This window comes from Oncorhynchus mykiss, chromosome 5 (genome assembly GCF_057628025.1).
Source record: "Oncorhynchus mykiss isolate SJ-2025 chromosome 5, ASM5762802v1, whole genome shotgun sequence".
In the NCBI taxonomy this organism is placed as follows: Eukaryota; Metazoa; Chordata; class Actinopteri; order Salmoniformes; family Salmonidae; genus Oncorhynchus; species Oncorhynchus mykiss.
The window spans coordinates 90488141-90511567 of NC_143026.1; the positions used below are offsets into that span (position 1 = coordinate 90488141).

At 43.5% G+C, this 23427-nt stretch overlaps 1 protein-coding gene across 1 annotated transcript; it reads right to left on the reverse strand.

The window, feature by feature from the left end:
* Positions 1-1206: 1206 nt before the first annotated feature.
* lmnb2 (lamin B2) lies at positions 1207-22716 on the reverse strand. The gene is made up of 12 exons (XM_036978840.2): positions 22487-22716; positions 19254-19390; positions 17147-17303; positions 15555-15680; positions 14262-14432; positions 11879-12004; positions 11486-11706; positions 10244-10472; positions 7504-7611; positions 7216-7335; positions 5109-5195; positions 1207-4565 (listed from the first exon to the last, which is right to left on the reverse strand). The coding sequence occupies exons 1-12, from the start codon at positions 22688-22690 to the stop codon at positions 4527-4529; spliced, it is 1725 nt and encodes a 574-aa protein (XP_036834735.1). The 5' UTR covers positions 22691-22716; the 3' UTR covers positions 1207-4526.
* Between the last annotated feature and the right edge of the window lie 711 nt (positions 22717-23427).

Consider the following 23427-nt stretch of genomic DNA (forward strand, 5'->3'; position numbering starts at 1 on the left):
CAAATCCCCGAGCTGATCTGTCGTTCTGCCCCTGAACAAGGCAATGAACCCATAGTTCCCCGGTAGGCCATCCTTGTAAATCATTTGTTCTTAACTGACTTGCCTAGTTAAAAGGTTAAATAAATAAAATAACACTTTACATGTTGAGGATGTATACAGTACCATTCAAAAGTTGGACATGGACATTAGACCTGTGGAAATCTGTCCTTTGGTCTGATGAATCCAAATTGTAGATTTTTGGTTCCAACCGTCGTATCTTTGTCAGACGCAGAGTAAGTGAACAGATGATCTCCGCATGTGTGGTTCCCACCGTGAAGCATGGAGGTCTGATTGTGTGGGGGTGCTTTGCTGGTGACACTGTCAGTGATTTATTTAGAATTCAAGGCATACTTAACCAGCATGGCTACCACAACATTCTGTGGCAATACACCATCCCATTTGGTTTGCACTTAGAGGGACTATCATTTGTTTTTCAACAGGACAATGGACAACACACCTCCAGGCTGTATAAGAGCTATTTGACCAAGGAGCGTGATGGAGTGCTGCATCAGATGACCTGGCCTGCACAATCACCCGACCTCAACCCAATTGAGATGGTTTGGGATGAGTTGGACCACAGTGTGAAGGAAAAGCAGCCGACAAGTGCTCAGCATATGTGGGAACTCCTTCAAGACGGTTGAAAAAGCTTTCCAGGTGAAGCTGGGTGAGAGAATGCCAAGAGAATGTTTAACCCTTTTGGTCACTATATTGTTACATGTGTGTTGTCATAGTTTTGACAACTTCACTATTATGTAGAAAATAGTAAAAAATAAAGAAAACCCCTGGAATGAGTAGGTGTGTCCAAACATTTGACTGGTACTGTATATTACATACGGTGTTCGGAACAGACAACATATTTAAATTCCGGACTGATATTGCTAGCTCTGACATTTCTTAATCTCTTGTTTCTCCATTAGTTTTTTTGTGGGTGGGGTCATTTGTGTGTTATATTGTACAGTTAGACATATACTACGTTGCTGGAGCCAGAAACACAAGCTTTTCACTGAATCTGCAGTGATTTGAAGTACTTACCACGTTACTACACTTCCTAGAGTGGGACTGATGACAGAATTACAGCCCAGTTAGCAGCGTTTTCAAAATGGTAGTGTTCTACTTAAGTACTTGGTCTTTGATAAATGGCACTCAAGTCAGAATAAATCAAACGTATTAATATGGAAAACATTTATTATGATTTATGTATACAAAAAAAAAAATATTTCAAAATTGTAAAATGTAATAAAATCAATAGCAGTATGACAAACACACATTTGGCATGCTCCCTCCCTATACAAGTCCTCTTAGAGTGATAAAGTTTAGGGTTTCGGTTTATCTCCGCATTTGACCCAAATATCAATTCACAAATGTTTAGTATGGCTCAAAATGACTAAACCATGCTCTCCCATGTTAACTGGATTTCCTCATCGTCAGTCCTTACCACCACTACTATACAGTAAAAAGTACTAACAATATTCTTAGCTTCTCCACTGGCTTAATAAATCCCAGCATCTAATGTGGTAAGGAGTGAACACTGAAAACCCGCCAAGAAAAACGCTGTAGTCTCTCACATTTCACTTGCTACATCTGTAACATAGAACCTGATAATTTGGCAGTACTGTGAATACATACTGACATCATTGACTCACATTAATAGTAGTACTGTGTACTAACAGTAATGTGTGTCTAAACCAAACAGTGCATGAAACTAAAAGCTGTCAAGAAGCCTAAGTAAAAATCACCAGTAGTGGTGGTGGAATTCCTATAGAAAACACTTAGTAAAATGACCGTCACAGTTCAATCAAGATTAAAAAGAGAGTCTGGATACCGTATCTGTCTGCAGTGGATACGTCATTCCCAGGGATCCACTCTTAGAGTTCAATGGAAATGCATCAATACAAAACCTTGTTGCAACATTACTTCCATGCTTTTCAGTTACCGTGACAATTAAAAAAATGGTTAAAAAAAAAAAAACAACCTCTGCCTGAAAAGCATAGCCATGCATTTACACTAGACACTAATTTTGCTAAATATTTTTTGGGGAGAATTAACACTTTATAGTCAAACACACACAAAAAATAGTTCTGCCATTTTAGACCCAAACTTGATCCATCTAAAGAGAACCCGAAAAAAAACAAATTACAATTATCCTATCAAAATAATAATATTCAAATAATGCAAAGCACTGCATTCAAATAGACATACAACAATTATGTTTCCCAGGCCAGTATTAAAACTATAAAAAGTCAAAGCAACATTGCATCTTTTTTTTGTGTTGTTCAATTTGTAATTAGTCACGATTATTGATCAAGTGAGAAAAAAAACCCCTCAATAATCCAAATGGCTCCTTCCCTCCAATTTCAAAGCCATGTTAAGAGATAACACTGCTTGGGTAGTATAACTACTTCAACCACTGAGATGCTATAGCACAGCCAGCCACGAAGAATGGAAAATCAACCAGGTTTATAAGTGTTCACATCCTGAGGTCATATATATATATATAAAGGGGTGCGTCACTCAAAATGACTAAATTACATATTAGTTTCCTTACCCTGTAAGCAGTCTATGGACAAGGAACGGTATGTAATTTTGTAATTTGGGTTACTATCCCTTTAACTTGTCTACAACAAGTAGTTGTGTGGGATGAGAGTCGAGACAACAGATCCTCCTTCACGCATCCAAGCATATTGCCATTAGAATCTTTTTTTTTTTTCAATTCTGTTTTGAAAGTCCAAACTGCACCCCCCCCCCCCCCCCCCCCATCTCCATGAAAAGGCAGATTCTCACCAATTGCATCTCATATTGCTGACTTGAAGTAGCACGACTACCTTTCATTCTAGGCACGGCCATACATTCAGTAGGTGCATAAGGTAGAAAGGTTACACCCGGTTTAGTTTTAAAACAGAAACCCTATCATTAAATCTTAAGTCACATTTAAAATATGCACACTGTAGTTCTTACAGTCTACTTGTCTTGAGAAACATAATTTTCAAAAAAAGATACAAAATGCATGATTTATCATGTCAACAGCATCAGAATAAGACAACAGGTTGGAAACGTTCAGTGACTGTTTATACCAGTACACACCTGATTGAACGTCAACCAATCACCAAGCCCTCAATGAGTTGAATCAGGTGAGTTTGTCTGGGAGCAAAACACATTTTTGCTGTTGGGGGGGGGGGGGGTAACTCGAAAGACGAGTTGGGAAACGCGTTTTTTAAAGAGTGGCGTTTTAAATACAAGCTTTGCATGATTGCATGCCATGTTCTATCGTAACTCATCTTTGGCCTCATTACGTCGCCATCTGATGTAATTCTCTCCAAACCATAAAAGTACTATTTGTGAGAAAGAGCAAAGTCTTAAATCTATATTTCATTACGTAAAAAAAAAATATACACTTTTGAAAATTTGAAACATTTCCAATTATAAAATTGTAGGCATTAATGCATTTTTAAAATATACCAATCCATATAGTAGAATACGTCATCCTGGCATTTCCATCCTGTTGCTGTGATTTGCCAGACTAAAGCCAGTACATGAGCTAAGCGACAGCTGTCAGTTACAATCTACTACACATTTAAGGAACCAAAGATCACATCCACTCTGCCACTATGCTCGAGCCTGTAATGGAACCCACACTGAATAGTGCTCAGTTTGATAATAAAATGCCATTTAACAGACTTATCTAAAGCGACACAGTCATGAATGCATTTTTTTTTTTTTAATTGCGCATGGGTGGTCCCAGGAAGCTTTGCAAGTGCCATGCTCTACCAACTGAGCTACGAAGGATCATGTTGGGAAATGAAACCTTGAAAAGGAGCGATATTCAGTGTGCAACAGATTCCAGGCTGACCATTCTCCTTCAAAACTCCTTTTCGCTCTCCTGCCTCAAAGGTGACAAGTTCATCGAATTAGCAATCGATTCAAATGCCACCACGGACAACTATGTCCCCCTAAAACTTTCTACAATGCTTTTAAACTTTTTTTTTTTTTTTAGACAGACAATTGGTTAGGTTTAGGTCCAGCTTTTTCTCAACAGACTAGGTGTCTAGGGTTAAAACACATCCCATGCACACAGTGAAGTCCTTTCTGACTTGACAACAGCAAGCCTAAAGCCAGTGTCCTCCGGTCCCGGGGACTACACTCATTGATTCATGTAGATTAAGTGGAATGTGGGATCATGTGGTGAACAAACAATCATTATTCTTTAAAAATCCAGAAGACATCCAGCTGTCTGACTCAACATAATTTGGGGGGGGGGGGGGGATGAACTAACTTAGTGAATTCAGTCCTAAACTCAAGGCAAAAATTGTTTTATTTTGTCATGATTACTTGGATGTTAAAAACGGGGTCTTGAAAATATGGGCAGGCTCTTAAATTGTCTTATAAGATTAAAAAAATATTAAGAACACAAGACAGAATTATACAAAAAGATTTGAGTGGCTCTAGAAAAAGAAGCAGATTTTGTAGGAGAACAAACTATGGGAACTTCTTCACATGATTGAACATTCCCTGGAAGAGGCCTTTTCTCCCTGGAAGGAAACAAGGGTAAGATGTGAGACAAAACAATGCACCACTAAATTAATACTAGCAGTTACATTAAAACAGACATCTTAATCTAGTATAGGCACATGCAGCACGTTATGTAGAAGGACTGAGAAGCTCAGTTCTGGCGACTTTAAGCAGACATCCTACTCCAAAATGAGTACAAATAAAATTACTCACATCTAAAATATAATTTCCACCTTCAGAAATGAGCCCAATAACATATCGGTAAAAAGTATTGTCGCCCGTAGCTTAACTGATGCAGCATAGTGGCTATAAATACATAGATACCCCATGCTTCAACCCATCAACACACTTACCCTATTGGACTAATCCTTAACCAGATTCTGAATTTGATCTTTTAACTAGTTGGCATCCAATTTATACATTTTATGTCCCCAAAATAATAATATAACTATTTTTATAGTCAAACGCCAGATGGCAATAGCTTAAACTTCCGCTGACTGGGATAAGTTCAACCTGACTGGGATAAGTTCATTATGGGATTCAATTCAAGGGAAATAATTTACTCTCAGTTCCTCCTCCTCGAAGTCGTCATCATCATCTCCGTTCTCCACCTCCATCAACGTCTTGGTGACGGTTCTCTTAGCCACTTCCTGGACAGGAAGACAACAGCTCAATAAAAAAAAAATCTCTGCATAGGTCTTGTACTTATTCTGCAATTTTCGCCCTCACCAAATATTTTGCACATGGCAATGTTTGTAAAGGCTATTCAAATTGATATTACAATTCAGGACATGTAGCTAATGTCTGAGAAAATACAAACAAATATTGAACTTACAGTGCCTTCAGAAAGTATTCATACCCCTTGATTTTGTGTTACAGCCTGAATTCAAATGCGATTTTCTCTCTCGCACCCATCTACACACAATACCCCATAATTACATAGTGAAAACATGTTTAGAAATGTTATTTATAAAAATCTACTTTTAAAAAGAAATCACAACTGAGTTAATACATGTTAGAATCACGTTTGGCAGCGAAGTGTCTTTCTGGGTAATTCTTCAAGCTGGTTGTTGATCATTGCTAGACAGCCATTTTCAAGTCTTGTCATCGATTTTCAAGACGAAAACTAACTAGGCCACTCGGGAACATTCAACATGGTCTTGGTATGCAACTCCAGTGTATATTTTTCCTTGTGTTTAAGGTTTTTCTCCTGATGAAAGGTGAATTTATGGATATGCTTGTGCTTTGCCAATGACAAGCATACCCATAACATGATGCAGCCACCACTATGCTTGAAAATATGAAGTGGTACTCAGTGACGTGTTGGATTTGCCCCAAACGCTTTTTATTCCGGACATAGTTAATTTCTTTGCCACATTTGTTGCAGATTTACTTAACTTTTTCGATATAGGGGGCGCTCTTTTAATTTTTGGATGAAAAACGTTCCCGTTTTAAACAAGATATTTTGTCACGAAAAGATGCTCGACTATGCATATTGACAGCTTTGGAAAGAAAACACTGACGTTTCCAAAACTGCAAAGATATTGTCTGTGAGTGCCACAGAACTGATGTTACAGAAAAAACCCAGATAAAAATACAATCAGGAAGTACCGCATTTTTTGAAACCGCCTCATAGCAATGACTCCTTATATGGCTGTGGAGGAGCTAGGAGTCAGCTTACCTTTTCCACGTTTTCCCCAAGGTGTCTGCAGCATTGTGACGTATTTGTAGGCATATCATTGGAAGATTGACCATAAGAGACTACATTTACCAGGTGCTCGCTTGGTGTCCTCCGCTGCAATTATTGCGTAATCTCCACCTGCGTGTATTTTTCCATTTGCTTCAGAGGAGAATCCTAACTGGCACGAAAGACTTATCATCGAATAGATATGTGAAAAACACCTTGAGGATTGATTCTAAACAACGTTTGCCATGTTTCTGTCGATATTATGGAGTTAATTTGGAAAAAAGTTCGCCGTTGTAATGACTGAATTTTCAGGGTTTTTTCTTAGCCAAACGTGATGAACAAAACAGAGCGATTTCTCCTACACAAATAATATTTTTGGAAAAACTGAACATTTGCTATCTAACCGAGAGTCTCCTCATCGAAAACATCCGAAGTTCTTCAAAGGTAAATTATTTTATTTGAATGCTTTTCTTGTTTTTGTGAAAATGTTGCCTGCTGAATGCTAGGCTTAATGCTATGCTAGGCTATCAATACTCTTACACAAATGCTTGTGTAGCTATGGTTGAAAAGCATATTTAGAAAATCTGAGATGACAGTGTTGTTAACAAAAAGCTAAGCTTGTGAGCCAATATATTTATTTCATTTGCGATTTTCATGAATAGTTAACGTTGCGTTATGGTAATGAGCTTGAGGCTATGATTACGCTCCCGGATACGGGATTGCTCGACGCAAGAAGTTAAGTTCCTTATTGCAAACAGGATGCATGTTTTGGAATATTTTTATTCTTAAAGGCTTCCTTCTTTTCACTGTCATTTAGGTATTGTGGAGTAACTACAAGGTTTCCTTCCTCCCCAGCAACTGAGTTAGGAAGGACACCTGTTTTTTTTTGTGTTTTTTTTTTTAAAGTGACTGGGTGTAATGAAGGGAGGCATTGGTGAATTATTTCTGAAGGCACTGTAGGGGTGCGTTTCTTCCCCCCTCACCTCTCCATCAGAGTTCACAAGGGTGGTGGTGATGTCATCCCCGGTGCCCCAGGAGGCCTGGCTCTTCCACAGCAGGTCAGAGGGTGGGCTGTGAGACACACCTGCGTCTGAGCTCCACACCTACAACAGGACATCACACAGAAAGATGAAATCAGGACTATGTTCAACACCAGGGGAAATAGCTAATCAAATTGTTAGTGGATTTACAAACTCTTACCACTTGGGTGAATCTAGTTGATAAATAAATAAAGACCAGTCACAGACTGACTGAGGAGGAGTGCTGCTTACCGTGACAGTCTTGCCGGCCTTGAGGACAAACTTCGGGGAGAACTTGTAGGTGATCTCCTCTCCTTCTCCAATCTGCCTCTGCAGCCTCCAGCTACCTAGAGACTGGTCCTATAGACAGTGTGTTTTAAACACCAATTATTTCACCGATCCTAATAAACACGCAATTCATTATTGATTACTTCACAGCAGTGAAGGATCAGAGAAGTTGTAATATTGAATTGTAATATGTAATTGCAGTGTTGTAGCATTCGAGTCTGACTCGAGTCACAATTTTCATGACTTTAGACTCAAAACTTGGACACGACCATTGGTGACTCGGACTTTCCTTCCTGGCACTTGTATTTGCACTTGGACTGAACAGGCTACTATGATAAGCAGAATATTAGCAGCACTGGGTGGGCAGAGCAGCGAGGGTTCTGTTCTCCAGCAGGGGGGTGGGCAGAGCAGCGAGGGTTCTGTTCTCCAGCAGTGGGGGTGGGCAGAGCAGCGAGGGTTCTGTTCTCCAGCAGGGGGGTGGGCAGAGCAGCGAGGGTTCTGTTCTCTAGCAGTGGGGGTGGGCAGAGCAGCGAGGGTTCTGTTCTCCAGCAGGGGGGTGGGCAGAGCAGCGAGGGTTCTGTTCTCTAGCAGTGGGGTGGGCAGAGCAGCGAGGGTTCTGTTCTCCAGCAGGGGGGTGGGCAGAGCAGCGAGGGTTCTGTTCTCCAGCAGGGGGGTGGGCAGAGCAGTGAGGGTTCTGTTCTCCAGCAGTGGGGGTGGGCAGAGCAGCGAGGGTTCTGTTCTCTAGCAGTGGGGTGGGCAGAGCAGCGAGGGTTCTGTTCTCCAGCAGGGGGGTGGGCAGAGCAGCGAGGGTTCTGTTCTCTAGCAGTGGGGGTGGGCAGAGCAGCGAGGGTTCTGTTCTCTAGCAGTGGGGGTGGGCAGAGCAGCAAGTGTTCTGTTCTCCAGCAGGGGGGTGGGCAGAGCAGCGAGTGTTCTGTTCTCCAGCAGGGGGGTGGGCAGAGCAGCGAGGGTTCTGTTCTCCAGCAGGGGGGTGGGCAGAGCAGCGAGGGTTCTGTTCTCTAGCAGTGGGGGTGGGCAGAGCAGCGAGGGTTCTGTTCTCTAGCAGTGGGGGTGGGCAGAGCAGCGAGGGTTCTGTTCTCTAGCAGTGGGGGTGGGCAGAGCAGCGAGGGTTCTGTTCTCCAGCAGGGGGGTGGGCAGAGCAGCGAGGGTTCTGTTCTCTAGCAGTGGGGGTGGGCAGAGCAGCGAGGGTTCTGTTCTCCAGCAGGGGGGTGGGCAGAGCAGCGAGGGTTCTGTTCTCCAGCAGTGGGGGTGGGCAGAGCAGCGAGGGTTCTGTTCTCTAGCAGTGGGGGTGGGCAGAGCAGCGAGGGTTCTGTTCTTCAGCAGTGGGGTGGGCAGAGCAGCGAGGGTTCTGTTCTCCAGCAGGGGGGTGGGCAGAGCAGCGAGGGTTCTGTTCTCCAGCAGGGGGGTGGGCAGAGCAGCGAGGGTTCTGTTCTCCAGCAGGGGGGTGGGCAGAGCAGCGAGGGTTCTGTTCTCCAGCAGGGGGGTGGGCAGAGCAGCGAGGGTTCTGTTCTCTAGCAGTGGGGGTGGGCAGAGCAGCGAGGGTTCTGTTCTCCAGCAGTGGGGGTGGGCAGAGCAGCGAGGGTTCTGTTCTCTAGCAGTGGGGTGGGCAGAGCAGCGAGGGTTCTGTTCTCCAGCAGGGGAAAGGACACAGCACCGGGCACACGCAGCCTACATCAGCTGGTGAGCTGCGTGGGAGCAAGCGATCAGTGTGGGCAGACGGAGCCTAGGCTACACGTCGTACAAGCGACTCGCTTGCTTCCGCGTAACCACCAGTCAACCATTTAGCTTCGCCTGGTTAATTAAGAAACACTAACTCCTTTACGAAATTTAAAATAATAGTATTGAGTTTACATACTCAATATAGCCTGGTTCCTCTCTAGGTTTTCTTCCTAGGTTTTGGCCTTTCTAGGGAGTTTTTCCTAGCCACCGTGCTTCTACACCTGCATTGCTTGCTGTTTGGGGTTTTAGGCTGGGTTTCTGTACAGCACTTTGAGATATCAGCTGATGTACGAAGGGCTATATAAATAAAGTTGATTTGATTTTGATTTGATTTAAAAGTTTTTAAAAAACAGTCTAGCTACTGTCGCCCTCTCCCCTTGGGTCTGAAAAGTAGGTTGTCTTTGAATTTGTCATCTACCTCTCTACCTTCTCACTTTCCCTAGTCTCCCTTTAGTTTTCGCTCTAGAATAAAACATTTACAGAAATATCAGTGTGCGGCTACAAAAAGTAGCTTAGAGGCAGTAATTATTTTTTGCAAATTATTAATCCGGTCAATCTGACAGGAGCAATAGCCAACTCCATCTAGAGACCATTCATCCATTCAAAAACAGCATTACTAATTTGACATAACTATTGAACACAAATTAAATATTTGTGTAAACCTGTTTATGAAGGACTTCTGTTTCATAGGCTATTGCATATCGAAGGCAATTATGACCTAAAGAACAACCTAATTATTTGTTTTGCTTTCAAACTTTGACATTTTTACTTGCACATCAACCAAAATTAATGTGGTATTTTTTTTGTTAAAATCAGACCCAGAGACACAGACTTCAGCCATAACATGACTTGTGACTCAACTATTGATGACTCAGAACTCAGCTATAGGGAATCGTGACTCGACTACCAACACTAATTGTAATTCTGAATAGTAGTAATATGTCATTTTATGAGTAGCTAGCGGTACCTTGTCTGAGTCGTTCTTCAGGGTGACACACTTCCCCTCCAGGTCAGTCTCCTCGATGGTAATGCTGCCGATGGCCTCTGCCTCCTGGTTGATGTGAACCTGAGGCACGACCACTGACTCTTCCTGCAGCTCCACGCGCTTCCTCTTGGCCCAGGAGGAGCGGGAAGAGCCTGTGCCCATGGCGCGGGACACTGTCACACGGCTGGACGGGCTGGGGGACAGCTTCAGTCTGTGGGGGGGAGAGGGGAGGAAAAACAGGAGGGGGGAAACAGAGAAAGAAACGTGAGTCATCCATTACTTGCATCCCCCATTACTTTAATCAAAGAAAACAAAACACCTGTATTGTGGAGGAAGACATCGTTTTACTAGTCAACCTTCAGTCTTCTGCTCTTCACTCCAGCAGTCTGTCTGGCGCTAGCTGATTGGCTCAGGGTCTCAACCAACCACCTGCCTTCAAATACTGCTTATGACATTACGTCATAGACATCTATCCTGCAGCATCTGGATAAGCCTTCCTAAACCCTTCACTTGGTGCCCGCTGAACCACTCACCAGGTAAAAGTTAAGAGGCGTGACATTTGGGGGAGAAACAAGTGTCAGCTTGAGAGGCCCGTTTCAAATTAGCTAGTTGTTTACCCTTCTGTACTAGCCTGGGGGAATATTCTCTAACCTAATCAGTGACAAACCAGAACGGAGAATTATTTGACCATGCTGGTCATTTATGAACATTTGAACATCTTGGCCATGTTCTGTTATAATCTCCACCCGGCACAGCCAGAAGAGGACTGGCCACCCCTCATAGCCTGGTTCCTCTCTAGGGAGTTTTTCCTAGCCACCGTGCTTCTACACCTGCATTGCTTGCTGTTTGGGGTTTTAGGCTGGGTTTCTGTACAGCACTTTGAGATATCAGCTGATGTAAGAAGGGCTATATAAATACATTTGAACGATTTTAATTATTGCCATATTTATTAGTCTACCTGTTTAGTGTAACAGGATGAATGCAATGCAGTTGGACTTGTTCCAGCAGCTTGCCAACAACAGCATTACAGACGGACAGAGAGACTTCTCAGGCAGGGGTTGAAGAAATGCACTGCTCATCTGTCTGTTGTCCAAATCTAACAAATAGCCATCATTGCATCTTGCAAACTAAGTGTTTTTCTTTTACACTTTTAAAAATCAGCTTTCCCCTGTTCTCTATTGGATGAGTGAAGTCAGTCAGCCCGTCCGTCCATCCCATCCTCACCTGTCTTCCTCTCCCTCCAGCAGTTTCCTGTAAGCGTTGATCTCCATGTCCAGGGCCAGCTTGACGTCCAGCAGCTCCTGGTACTCGTTCAGCTGCTGCTGCATACGCTCCCTCATCTCAGCCATCTCCCTCTCCTTCAGGTCCATCTGCATGCGGTGCTTGTCCCGCTCTCCAGCCACCAGGTTCTCAAGCTCCCGCACACGCTCCTCATTGGCAGAGGCCTACACACGGAGGGACGAGATTACAAAATAAGGACAGTTCAAGGAAGTACAACGTAATTGCAGTAGATGGCTATCTGGAAGTAAATAAACAGATTGTGTTTAAAAGTTCAGACGACCAGATCGATGAACAACAGTACTTAAACATGCCGTTCAGCCTAATAGGTATGTGTACCTGTTTCTGCAGGGCAGAGAGCTGGTAGGCCAGGCTCTCGATCCTCATATGAGCCTCCTGCAGTTCCTCCCGAGCTGTGCTCACCGCCTTGTCATTCAGCTCAGACGACACCTTGGCATTATCCAGCTAAACAGACGGGGTGGGGGCAGAGAACAAAACATGTAATTGACACTCCCGCAGGCCGGAACTACAGACAAAAAGGACCACAAACAGCAGTATAAAAATTAACTTGTCACAGATGCATGATAAATATAGCATGAAATTGACAACTTGTTTCACAACAACCCCACTAACTTTCATGGCCAATTATAAATCATTATGGTAGTATTTCCCCAATGTGTCCCTTAGACGCCCCACAGGACTGCATACAGTGCATTTGAAAAGTATTCAAACCCCTACCCCTTTTTCCACATTTTGTTACATTACAGCCTCATTCTAAAATTGACTGGCCTCCCAGCCAAACTGAGCAATCTGGGGAGAAGGGCCTTGGTCAGGGAGGTGACCAATACCCGAGGGTCACTCTGGCAGAGCTCTAGAGTCCCTCTGTGGAGAGGAGAGAACCTTCCAGAAGGACAACCATCTCTGCAGCACTCCACCACGGGCCTTTATGGTAGAGCGGCCTGACGGAAGCCATTCCTCAGTAAAAAGGCGTATGACAGCCTGCTTGGAGTTTGTCAAAAGGCACCTGAAGACTCTCAGACCATGGGAAACAAGATTCTCTGGTCTGATGAACCCAAGATTGAACTCTCTGACCTGACTGTCAAGCATAACGTCTGGAGGAAACCTGGCACCATCCCTACGGTGAAGCATGGTGGTGGCAGCATCATGCTGTGGGGATGTTTTTCAGTGACAGGGACTGGGAGACTAGTCAGGATCGAGGCAAAGATGAACGGAGCAAAGTACAGAGAGATCCTTGATAAAAACCTGCTCCAGATCGCTCAAGACCTCAGACTGGGGCAGAGGTTCACCTTCCAACACCCAAGGACCCTAAGCACACAGCCAAGACAACGCAGGAGTGGCTTCGGGACAAGGCTCCAAATGTCCTTGTGCGGTCCAGCCAGAGCCCGGACTTGAACCCGATCGAACATCTCTGGATAGACCTGAAAACAGCTGTGCGGCGACGCTCCCCATCCAACCTGACAGAGCTTAAGAGGATCTAAAGAGAAGAATGGGAGAATCTCTCCAAATTCAGGTGTGCCAAGCTTGTAGTTTCATACCCAAGAAGACCAGAGATTAATGGCTGCCAAAGGTGTTTCAAAGTACTGAGTAAAGGGTCTGAATACTTACGTAAATGTGATAAAATTATAAAATGCATGTATAGATTTGCCCCTCCAAAAATGTTACTGTTTTTGCTTTGACACTATAGGGTATTTTTGTGTAGATTGATGAAGGAAAAAAAAAAATCTCATCAATTTTGGAATAAGGCTGTAACGTAACAAAATGTGTTAAAAGTCAAGGGCTCTGAATACTTTCCAAAGCACACCTGATGATTCAACTAAAATCAATGATTAGTAGGCTACTAAGTTGCACCAGGCTACTAAGTTGCACCAGGCTACTAAGTTGCACCAGGCTACTAAGTTGCACCAGGCTACTAAGTTGCACCAGGCTACTAAGTTGCACCAGGCTACTAAGTTGCACCAGGCTACTAAGTTGCACCAGGCTACTAAGTTGCACCAGGCTACTAAGTTGCACCAGGCTACTAAGTTGCACCAGGCTACTAAGTTGCACCAGGCTACTAAGTTGCACCAGGCTACTAAGTTGCACCAGGCTACTAAGTTGCACCAGGCTACTAAGTTGCACCAGGCTACTAAGTTGCACCAGGCTACTAAGTTGCACCAGGCTACTAAGTTGCACCAGGCTACTAAGTTGCACCAGGCTACTAAGTTGCACCAGGCTACTAAGTTGCACCAGGCTACTAAGTTGCACCAGGCTACTAAGTTGCACCAGGCTACTAAGTTGCACCAGGCTACTAAGTTGCACCAGGCTACTAAGTTGCACCAGGCTACTAAGTTGCACCAGGCTACTAAGTTGCACCAGGCTACTAAGTTGCACCAGGCTACTAAGTTGCACCAGGCTACTAAGTTGCACCAGGCTACTAAGTTGCACCAGGCTACTAAGTTGCACCAGGCTACTAAGTTGCACCAGGCTACTAAGTTGCACCAGGCTACTAAGTTGCACCAGGCTACTAAGTTGCACCAGGCTACTAAGTTGCACCAGGCTACTAAGTTCCACCAGGCTACTAAGTTGTAGGAAAGGATGGCCTAGGGGTGTAAAGCTAGTTTCTTAAAGGTCAAAGAAAGGTCATACAATGGCCATAAACCCCTAGCCTTACAGATATAAAAAGGTTTAGGGTGGGAAGCACGGGGTCAGACATCATACATACCTTGGCCTGGAAGGTGTTGCCCAGCTCCTCCTTGTAGATGGAGACTTGTTCCTCATGCTGCCTGCGCAGGTCCTGCAGAGCCTGAGCCAGTTGGAACGTGTAGTCCTGGGTCACCCCACTGTCCACCTCCACGGTACGCTTCTCACGACGCCGACGCGTCTCACGTACCTCCTAAACACAGAGGGTCACCTAGCCAGTCAGACAGGTGTTCCCATGACAACACGGCTAGTATGCTTGCCCAGGTGTAAAGACGTACAGCTTTCATATCAATTGGTTTGTGAAGAAACGGGAGGCATGTGAATCACAGTTGTAGCTTTTGTTCTTGTGCATTTCACTGTGTGTGTGTGTGTGTGTGTGTGTGTGTGTGTGTGAGTGTGTGAATCCACAGCAGCTGTAGGACTTTATACACTGAGTATACAAAACATTAAGAACACCCGCTCTTATGACAGACAGACCCGATGAAAGGTAGGAGACAGGTTAAAGAAGGATTTTTAAGCCTTGTGACATGGATTGTGTATGAGTGCCATTCAGAGGGTGAATGGGAAAGACAAAAGATTTAAGTGCCCTTCAACAGGTTATGGTAGTAGGTGCCAGGCACACCGGTTTGTGTCAAGAACTGCAACATTGCTGGGGGGGTTTTTCCCACTCAAGTTTCCCATGTGTATCAAGAATGGTCCACCACCCAGAGGACATCCAGCTAATTTCACACAATTGTGGGAAGCATTGGAGTCAACATGGGCCAGCATCCCTGTGGAACGCTTCTCGACACCTTGTAGAGTCCATGACCTGATGAATTAAGGCTGTTCTGAGGGGGGAAAAGGGGAAGGAGTTCCTAATGTTTGGTATACTCAGTGAACAGGACTAAGTTGGCCTGAAGTTATCATTTCTAAAAATGTGACATTTATTTACCTGCTGGGGCTTTAAATCAATAAATAGTTTCAGTAGGTTTTTAGTGCAGTACGTGGTACTTAATTGTCATTCATTTTTTTATTTAACTAGGCGAGTCAGTTGAGAACAAATTCTTATTTACACTGACGGCCTACACCGGCCAAACCCAGACGACGCTGGGCCAATTGTACGCCGCCCTATGGGACTCCCAATCACGTCCACATGCGAAACAGCCTGGAATCAAACCAGGGTCTGTAGTGACGCCTCTAGCACTGAGATGCAGTGCCTTAGACCGCTGCGGCCACTCAGGGGCCATTTACCTGAGGGGGCCCCCCCCCCAATGAATAGTGTTGCCCCACCCTGGGCAAACAGTGATGGATGTTATCGCTATGTGTCCACACACACCTCGTCGAACATGCTCTTCCTGAACTGCAGCTCTTCCGTCAGGCTCTGGCAGCGGTTCTCCAGATCCACTCTCATCAGAGTCTCGGTCTCCAGCTGCTTCTTAGCTACAGAATGGGCATCTTCAGCCTGGAAACACAAGACATGGTGTGTAAGAACTAAGGTCTGACCTGTGTGTGTATCCTAACCTTGCGGCAACATGATAGTGTGTGTATCCTAACCTTGCGGCAACACGATAGCGTGTGTGTGTGTGTATCCTAACCTTGCGGCAACACGATAGCGTGTGTGTGTGTGTATCTTAACCTTGCGGCAACAAGATAGCGTGTGCGTGTGTGTATCCTAACCTCGCGGCAACACAATAGCGTGTGTGTATCCTAACCTTGCGGCAACACGATAGCGTGTGTGTGTGTATCCTAACCTTGCGGCAACACGATAGCGTGTGTATCCTAACCTTGCGGCAACACGATAGCGCGTGTGTGTGTATCCTAACCTTGCGGCAACACGATAGCGTGTGTGTGTGTGTATCCTAACCTTGCGGCAACACGATAGCGTGTGTGTGTGTGTGTGTATCTTAACCTTGCGGCAACAAGATAGCGTGTGCGTGTGTGTATCCTAACCTCGCGGCAACACAATAGCGTGTGTGTATCCTAACCTTGCGGCAACACGATAGCGTGTGTGTGTGTATCCTAACCTTGCGGCAACACGATAGCGTGTGTATCCTAACCTTGCGGCAACACGATAGCGTGTGTGTGTGTGTGTGCGTGTATCCTAACCTTGCGGCAACATGATAGCGTGTGTGTGTGTATCCTAACCTTGCGGCAACACGATAGTGTGCGTGTATATATCTATATCCTAACATTGCGGCAACATGATCGCGTGTGTGTATATCCTAACCTTGCAGCAACATGATAGTGTATGTGTAAGCTCAGTCTGACTCACCGAAGTGTGTATGCGTGTGTGGACGTACTTTACAAATAATATGACTCACATCCCCCACCCCACCCCACTTCTCTTGTTCCAATGTACATATATAGCCCATAACAGTTACGTAACTAACGACAACCATCTCTACCAACTTTCAATTGGGTCATTTCCGTTCAGTTTGCCACTTGTGGTTGCCCAACCTCCAGCCTTAACAGAAGAAACAGACTGTATGGCAAGTAGCAGGCAGGTGTGAGTAAAACAGGAAATCCAGATAAGGATACTACCAGGCTAGAAATATTGTGCGTGGGATTCCCTTTTGTCCTTCTAAGTAAACGCACAGACCTTGTTGGTAGAAAACCAGACAGGGCTGTGTGACCTAACAGAAGCCCGTCCCACCAGGCTAGAAATACAATGCACGGCCTTGGACTCGTTTTGGTCGTCATCAGTAACACGTTAGACTGTTTGTGTGGTCCTCTGTAGATCAGTTGGCTAGAGCACGGCGCTTTCAACGCCAGGATAGTGGGTTCGATTCCCGGGACCACCCATACGTAAAACATGTTTTCATTCGTGACTAAGTCGCTTTGGATAAAAGCACCTGTTATAAATCCCATTTTATTATTATTATTTTATAACCAGTGTCGTGAGAGTGAAACTGTAAACGGTACAGAAACCTTGGCTAACTGGGCCTTCAGGTCGGCAACCTCCGCAGCCAGGTTTCCATTCTCACTGAGGGCCGTGGCCAGGTTTGCTTCACTCTTGTTGAACTGGGCCTCAAGGTCCTTGGCCCGAGCCATGGCAAGAGTCAGGTCGCCATCTTTCTTTTTCAGACTGAGGAGATGGAGAACAAAAAACAGACACTGAGACCATGTGCATTTATTTTCATAAAATAAAAACAGTAACTTAGAGGAAAGTGTCTACAGGTACCATTTCCATTCAAACCAAAGAGATTTAGACTGAAATTTGTTTAACTTTTGCCAATTTCCAACCAACTGTTTGATATATTAAAGCGTGTTTCTTGTCCCTAATCTGATTTCACAGATAAAGGCACGAAAAAAAGACCACCGTAATCTCAGCACTTCTTCTGCGCTGTACAGCATCAGCCAAACAGGAAAAAAAAAAGGATCACGACTGTATAGCTTCCACATTAAACGTTGCTTTAAAGATAAGCATGCCCACAAGACCGATAAATAAAGAGGATAGTCCTTCAGTGGTTAACAGCGGTAACCAAGACAGTCAGTGCTTTAGAAACTAACTTCCTGTCTACCAAAGTGTTAATTAGCAACCATGTAAACAATGATCAACACAAGCGTCTGGAACTTTTGAGGAACAGACGTAAATCTCCCCCAAGCATCAAACCAACTGCCTTAACAAGTCATTCAAAAACAGCTTGGGGGGGAAATAGGATTAGTTAAGATTAAGTGAACCGGGTTTACACTAACAGCAAGAGTAATTGGGAGTCAAGACTACGAGGCATCTCCACAAAATGACCCTGCTCATAAGACCATGTAGTTAATTAAGTGAAGAGAATAAGATCACGTGAGGATTTATAATTTAGAGTGTCCTCTGACTAGGATAATAACCAACAACACAGGATTGGATTCCATTCGATTGAAGGGAGTCAATTCAGGAAGTAAACTAAAATTACAATTCAATAATTTGAAGTAAAAACAGCCATCTATTTTCAATTACTTGTTACTTGTGACGTAATACATAAAAGTAAATGCTATGTATTTCAAACATAGATTTTTTTAAAGTTTGAATCAAAATCACTCCCCGAATTGACTAGCTTTAATTCAAATGACCCCCGACCCTGACAGGGACATAAAACAGTTGCTTTGAAGAGAGATTAGCAACACCTGGCAGTGAAACAATCTGGGATATTAAATAAACCATTTGGGTTGGGAGCGTAGAATTAGCATCTTAAAACAACTAACGTTAGCCACAGATTCTGTCATACTGCCCAAGTTAACACACACACAGCGTTTTTTGTAGGACAGGAATTTGCAGCTTGTCATATAACACAGCTATTTTGTGTAACAGACTGTAAAGGAATTTGTGTAGCATGTCATAAAGGAATTTGTGTAGCATGTCAAAGGAATGTGTGTAGGATGTCATAAAGGAATTTGTGTAGCAAGTCCGTAAGCAGGGTTCCCCAACTGGCGGCTCTGGGAAAACTATATTAAAATAACTTTTTTTGTGGGGGGGGGGGGGGGGGGGGGGGCTGCTTAATGACTTGCTTAATGATCAGCTCCAAGTTATTTTAATGTTGGAAATCTGTTCACGCATAGAGAGCTGTACAGTACCAGTCAAAAGCTAACAAACCATTTAATGAGTAGGTTTCTTGAAAAAAATAACTATTTTCTACATTGTAGAATAATAGTGTAGACATCAAAACTATGAAATAACACATGGAATCATGTAGACACACACAAAAAAAGTGGTAAATCAAAAGACATTTTATATTTGAGAAACGTCAAAGTAGCCACCCTTTGCCCCAATGGCAGCTTTGTACACTTGGCATTTTCTCAACCAGCCTGGCCCACGGCTGAATCTAGTTGATGACCCCTGTCAAAGGATTGCGTGTAGAATGTCATACAACCAACACACAAAGATTTCCTACGACGATCAAACGTAATGGAATGTACATCTTGTCATGTTGGCCTATAACTCAACCATTTCCCTCTTCCACAGTGAGAGGAATGTGCAGCCTTTCCCGTTGAATAACACACTTTTCAGGCAGACTCCAAATTTTGGGTATCAGTGGGTGTTATTACTTACTTCCTGGTCACCTCCTCCACGTCAGAGTTGGCCTTGCCCAGGTCTATCTGAAGCCTGGCCCTCTCCCTGGCCGTCTCATCCAAGACACGCCGTGCATCCGCTAGCTCTGCCTCGTACAGGGTCTTAATCCCAGTCACCTGGTGCAGAGAGGGAGCACACACACACAAATCACAGTTTGTCACACGCGCCCAAAATATAACAGGTGTATACTTTACCGTGAAATGATTGCTTACGAGCCGTTCCCAACCACGCAGAGTTTTATTTTTAAATAGTAACACAAGAGGAATAAAATACACAACAGAGCAAAACACAGGAAGTACCAGATCAATGTGGAGCTACATACAGGAAGTACCAGTACCAGATCAATGTGGAGCTACATACAGGGAGTACCAGATCAACGTGGAGCTATATACAGGGAGTACCACATCAATGTGGAGCTATATACAGGAAGTACCAGTACCACATCAATGTGGAGCTATATACAGGGAGTACCAGATCAATGTGGAGCTACATACAGGGAGTACCAGATCAATGTGGAGCTATATACAGGGAGTACCAGATCAATGTGGAGCTATATACAGGGAGTACCAGTACCAGATCAATGTGGAGCTATATACAGGAAGTACCAGTACCACATCAATGTGGAGTTATATACAGGAAGTACCAGTACCACATCAATGTGGAGCTATATATAGGAAGTACCAGCACCACATCAATGTGCAGACGTACGAGGTATTTGAGGTAGACATGTACATGAAGGCAGAGTAAAGTCATTTGGCATCAGGATAGATAAGAGTAAAATAAAGTGAGTAGAAGCAGAAAATGAGTATGTATGCGTGTTTGTGTTGTGTCGGTATGAATGTGTGTGTGGGTTGTGTGCAAGTGTCAATGAAGTGCGTGTGAGTATATATATATATATCACAGCTCTCTATCTAGTGAATGTGCGTAGGGTCAGTGCAGATAGTTGGGGTAGTATTAAATAGACTATTTAGCAGTCTTATGGCACACAGACTCAGTCACGAGCTGTGCCCGGTCAGAAGCCTGTACTATCCAGCATTCCACAGATTTTTCCCCCCAAATACATAACAGATTGCGGGCGTGGCTTGCTTAACAATTCCCAAACGAAAAGATTGAATAAACCTGTTAATACCACTCAGACCTTTTGTTATAAAAAAATTGTTTATATCTTAAACTGGTCATTAAAAACATGTTTGAAGAGATGTATAACTTTTTCTTGAACGCCACTTTCTTTGCACAGTCACTTTTAACTCATTCCATTATCAAATACAAACTAAAATCATTGCAAAGACTTTCAAGAGGCCATCTGACAAGCATCAAACTAGTTTTCCCCAAAACATCAATATTTGCATACTAAGTTGTTTAGCAATGCATGTGGCCTCATGCTGTGCAAATCACAACAGGCTTGTTTAAGATATAAAAACAGGCCGGGAGAAAGTAACAGTTACAAAAAAAAACTTTGAAAAGGCACCCCCCCGGGCCACTCCCATCTGGAACTTTGACTCTGCACAGCCCCGGCAGCCCAACAACACTCCCCTCGGCTGGAAACAGGGCGGTGTCTCTTTACAGTTTGGCTCAAGTCCAGACAATGATCCCATTCTGGGGTCTGTTCAGTAGACAGAGCCCAAGTCAAAGCACTTCTTAGTGGCTGAGATTTTCTACATAACCACTATGTAACAGTGATAGAATGTAGTAGCTAGACGAGCTGAAAGGTGCTTCCTAACCTAGCAACGAACAGGTGTACGAGCTGACAGGTTAGTAAGCACCTTTGACATAACGCTGAACAGGTGTACCTAGCAACTACCATATATCAACAGTAACCACAACCACTCAACTCATTGCTTGCTCAATGAATCTACCCACTCCCCCATTTGTATTCTTTCTACAAAACCTGGTGAAATAGTTATCAATGTAATCCTCTGCACTGAAGTGAACTGAAGTCATTCAGGAGCTCCGAGACTGAAGTTGTCAAATAAATCAGACTAAGGAACTGTACAGCAAATTGCACATACCGTACACATTCCTACGTGATAGGAATCCCACAGAAGATGTGGATTTTATGCTGCACTGGGAATAACAATAATAAATGCTGATGGTGGTGCTATAAACATCAGGGTAAAAACAAAAACCACCTGGACTGCTCTAACTCTAACAAAATGGCCATGTTCAGCTGCAGGTGGTTGGTTTGAATGTTTAGTGATTAAAATAAAATGTTTTGCTCCATGAATTAGTCCAACAAAATGTATACCGCCATCTTGTCTATTTCAAATCTTCTCTCATTAACAGATAAGTGCACCCACCTACACCGGTCTCGATAAATGAGAGAATATTTTAAATAGACAAGATGAAGGCGTACACATTGTTGGACTACCTCACAGAGCAAAAATGTTTTATTCCTTTTGGTTGGTCGAACATTGTCTGTGCTATGCCAAACAGTAACGTACCTATCCTGTAATTGGTAATATAAATGAACATAAAGCCGGTTACAATCTGCTAACTAGGACAGAGACAACTTTGGTTAGTTTACCTTATCTACCAAGCAATGTACTAATTTTGGACTTCATTTTTTTTTTTTTTTTTTTAAAGAAAGGTCAGATTTGTTCATTTGAGTTTAATAAACACAACCAGGTTCCCCTCCAAAATAACAATAATAATCGCGGGAGTTTCGAACACCCAAAACGTGTTTTCCTAGCTGGCTAATCGTGCATGTAAATGTAGGCACGACAGCTAGCTACCATGCAAACGGGACTAGCATCACGAGTCTTATAGTTAACTATATGATTCACCAGGAATGAGCAAGATGACTAGTGAAATATTACAATGAAACAATAGTCTCAACGATTGATACAATGTAGCTATGGCGAGACAGTGTAACTAACTGTACAAGGTCTTTGGACGAGTACAATGTTACCTACAAGTTAAATAGCTACAAACTTGCTAGCATGCTAATCAGCTAGTTTCAGCCAAGGCCCGTGAGAAATACAGCCAAGCCAACAAATCAAACTGCTCGAAAAATATACAAACTGATAGACCACAAGTTGGTTATCGGTGTGTTCCATTAATCAGCTCGATTTGTTAACTAGATTGTTGTTTTACCGGTAACTTAGTAGCTAAGTATCTTGCTAGCTAGTTAAACGCTAACGTTAGCTAACTACCGTTAAATTAACGTTATAGGGTTAGCTAGCAACATAAGAGATTTAATGGTTAAAAATTACCTCTCGTGTAGTGACTTCTTCCTTTTCGGAGACCTTGACCATGAGCCGGTCATTTTCAAGCTCTAGTGACCGGACTCGGTCGATGTAAACGGCAAGCCTGTCGTTCAAATGTTGCAGGTCTTGTTTTTCCTGGAGGCGCGATATCCTCGTCGGGGAGAGCGGGGTTCCAGCAGGCGCGGCGCGGCTTGGGGTTGCGGTGGCCATGATTCTTCAAGTTTTACTCCACTCTGTAATGTTTTCAAACTTGTTTTATTTATTTTTTAATTGTTTTATTCTTCCTTACCCTCGATCGCCACGCACTTGTTGTTTTGAGGTTCCAAAAGCGGTTTAGTTAAAACCTAAACGAGTTTGTTTGATGAATGAAATCTGCAGTCTACTACCAAGACATGTAGCTAAATTTCTCCTAGTTTTGAAAGACCTCGCCAAAACAAAATGGCCGAACTTCACGCGGACCGCGCCAAAAGGAGAGTTGAGTTTTGCTCATAGACTTAGCTAGACATCGCATCTGTCCGAAAACAGCTATATTGTGTTTAGAGCAATCATTTCACATGACCTGGATTTGAACCTTTTCTTTAAAGCTTTTTCTACAAATTGTCCCACTTTTTTTTTATATCAGATTGGTCCAGTACCATCCTCAGACAATTGCTTTCATTTTATGCAATTCTCATTTCTGTGACAGGCTTCAAATAAAGGTTCATATCTAGGTCATGTGACATGATAGTCCAAACCACGGGGCCCTAATTATGGCATCTGTCAGCATGTGCAGCCCCATTTAGGTGGTGGGCCGAAGCTGCAAGACGTGAACATTCTGATGATGTGTTGGCACAGTTAATTCTTGCACATTTTCTCAATAAAAAAAAAGTATATATATTTCATTCTGTCTGCTCAGGCAAATTAGCCAAACTGCTAAACATGGAACCAATCAGAACTCCCGTACATAC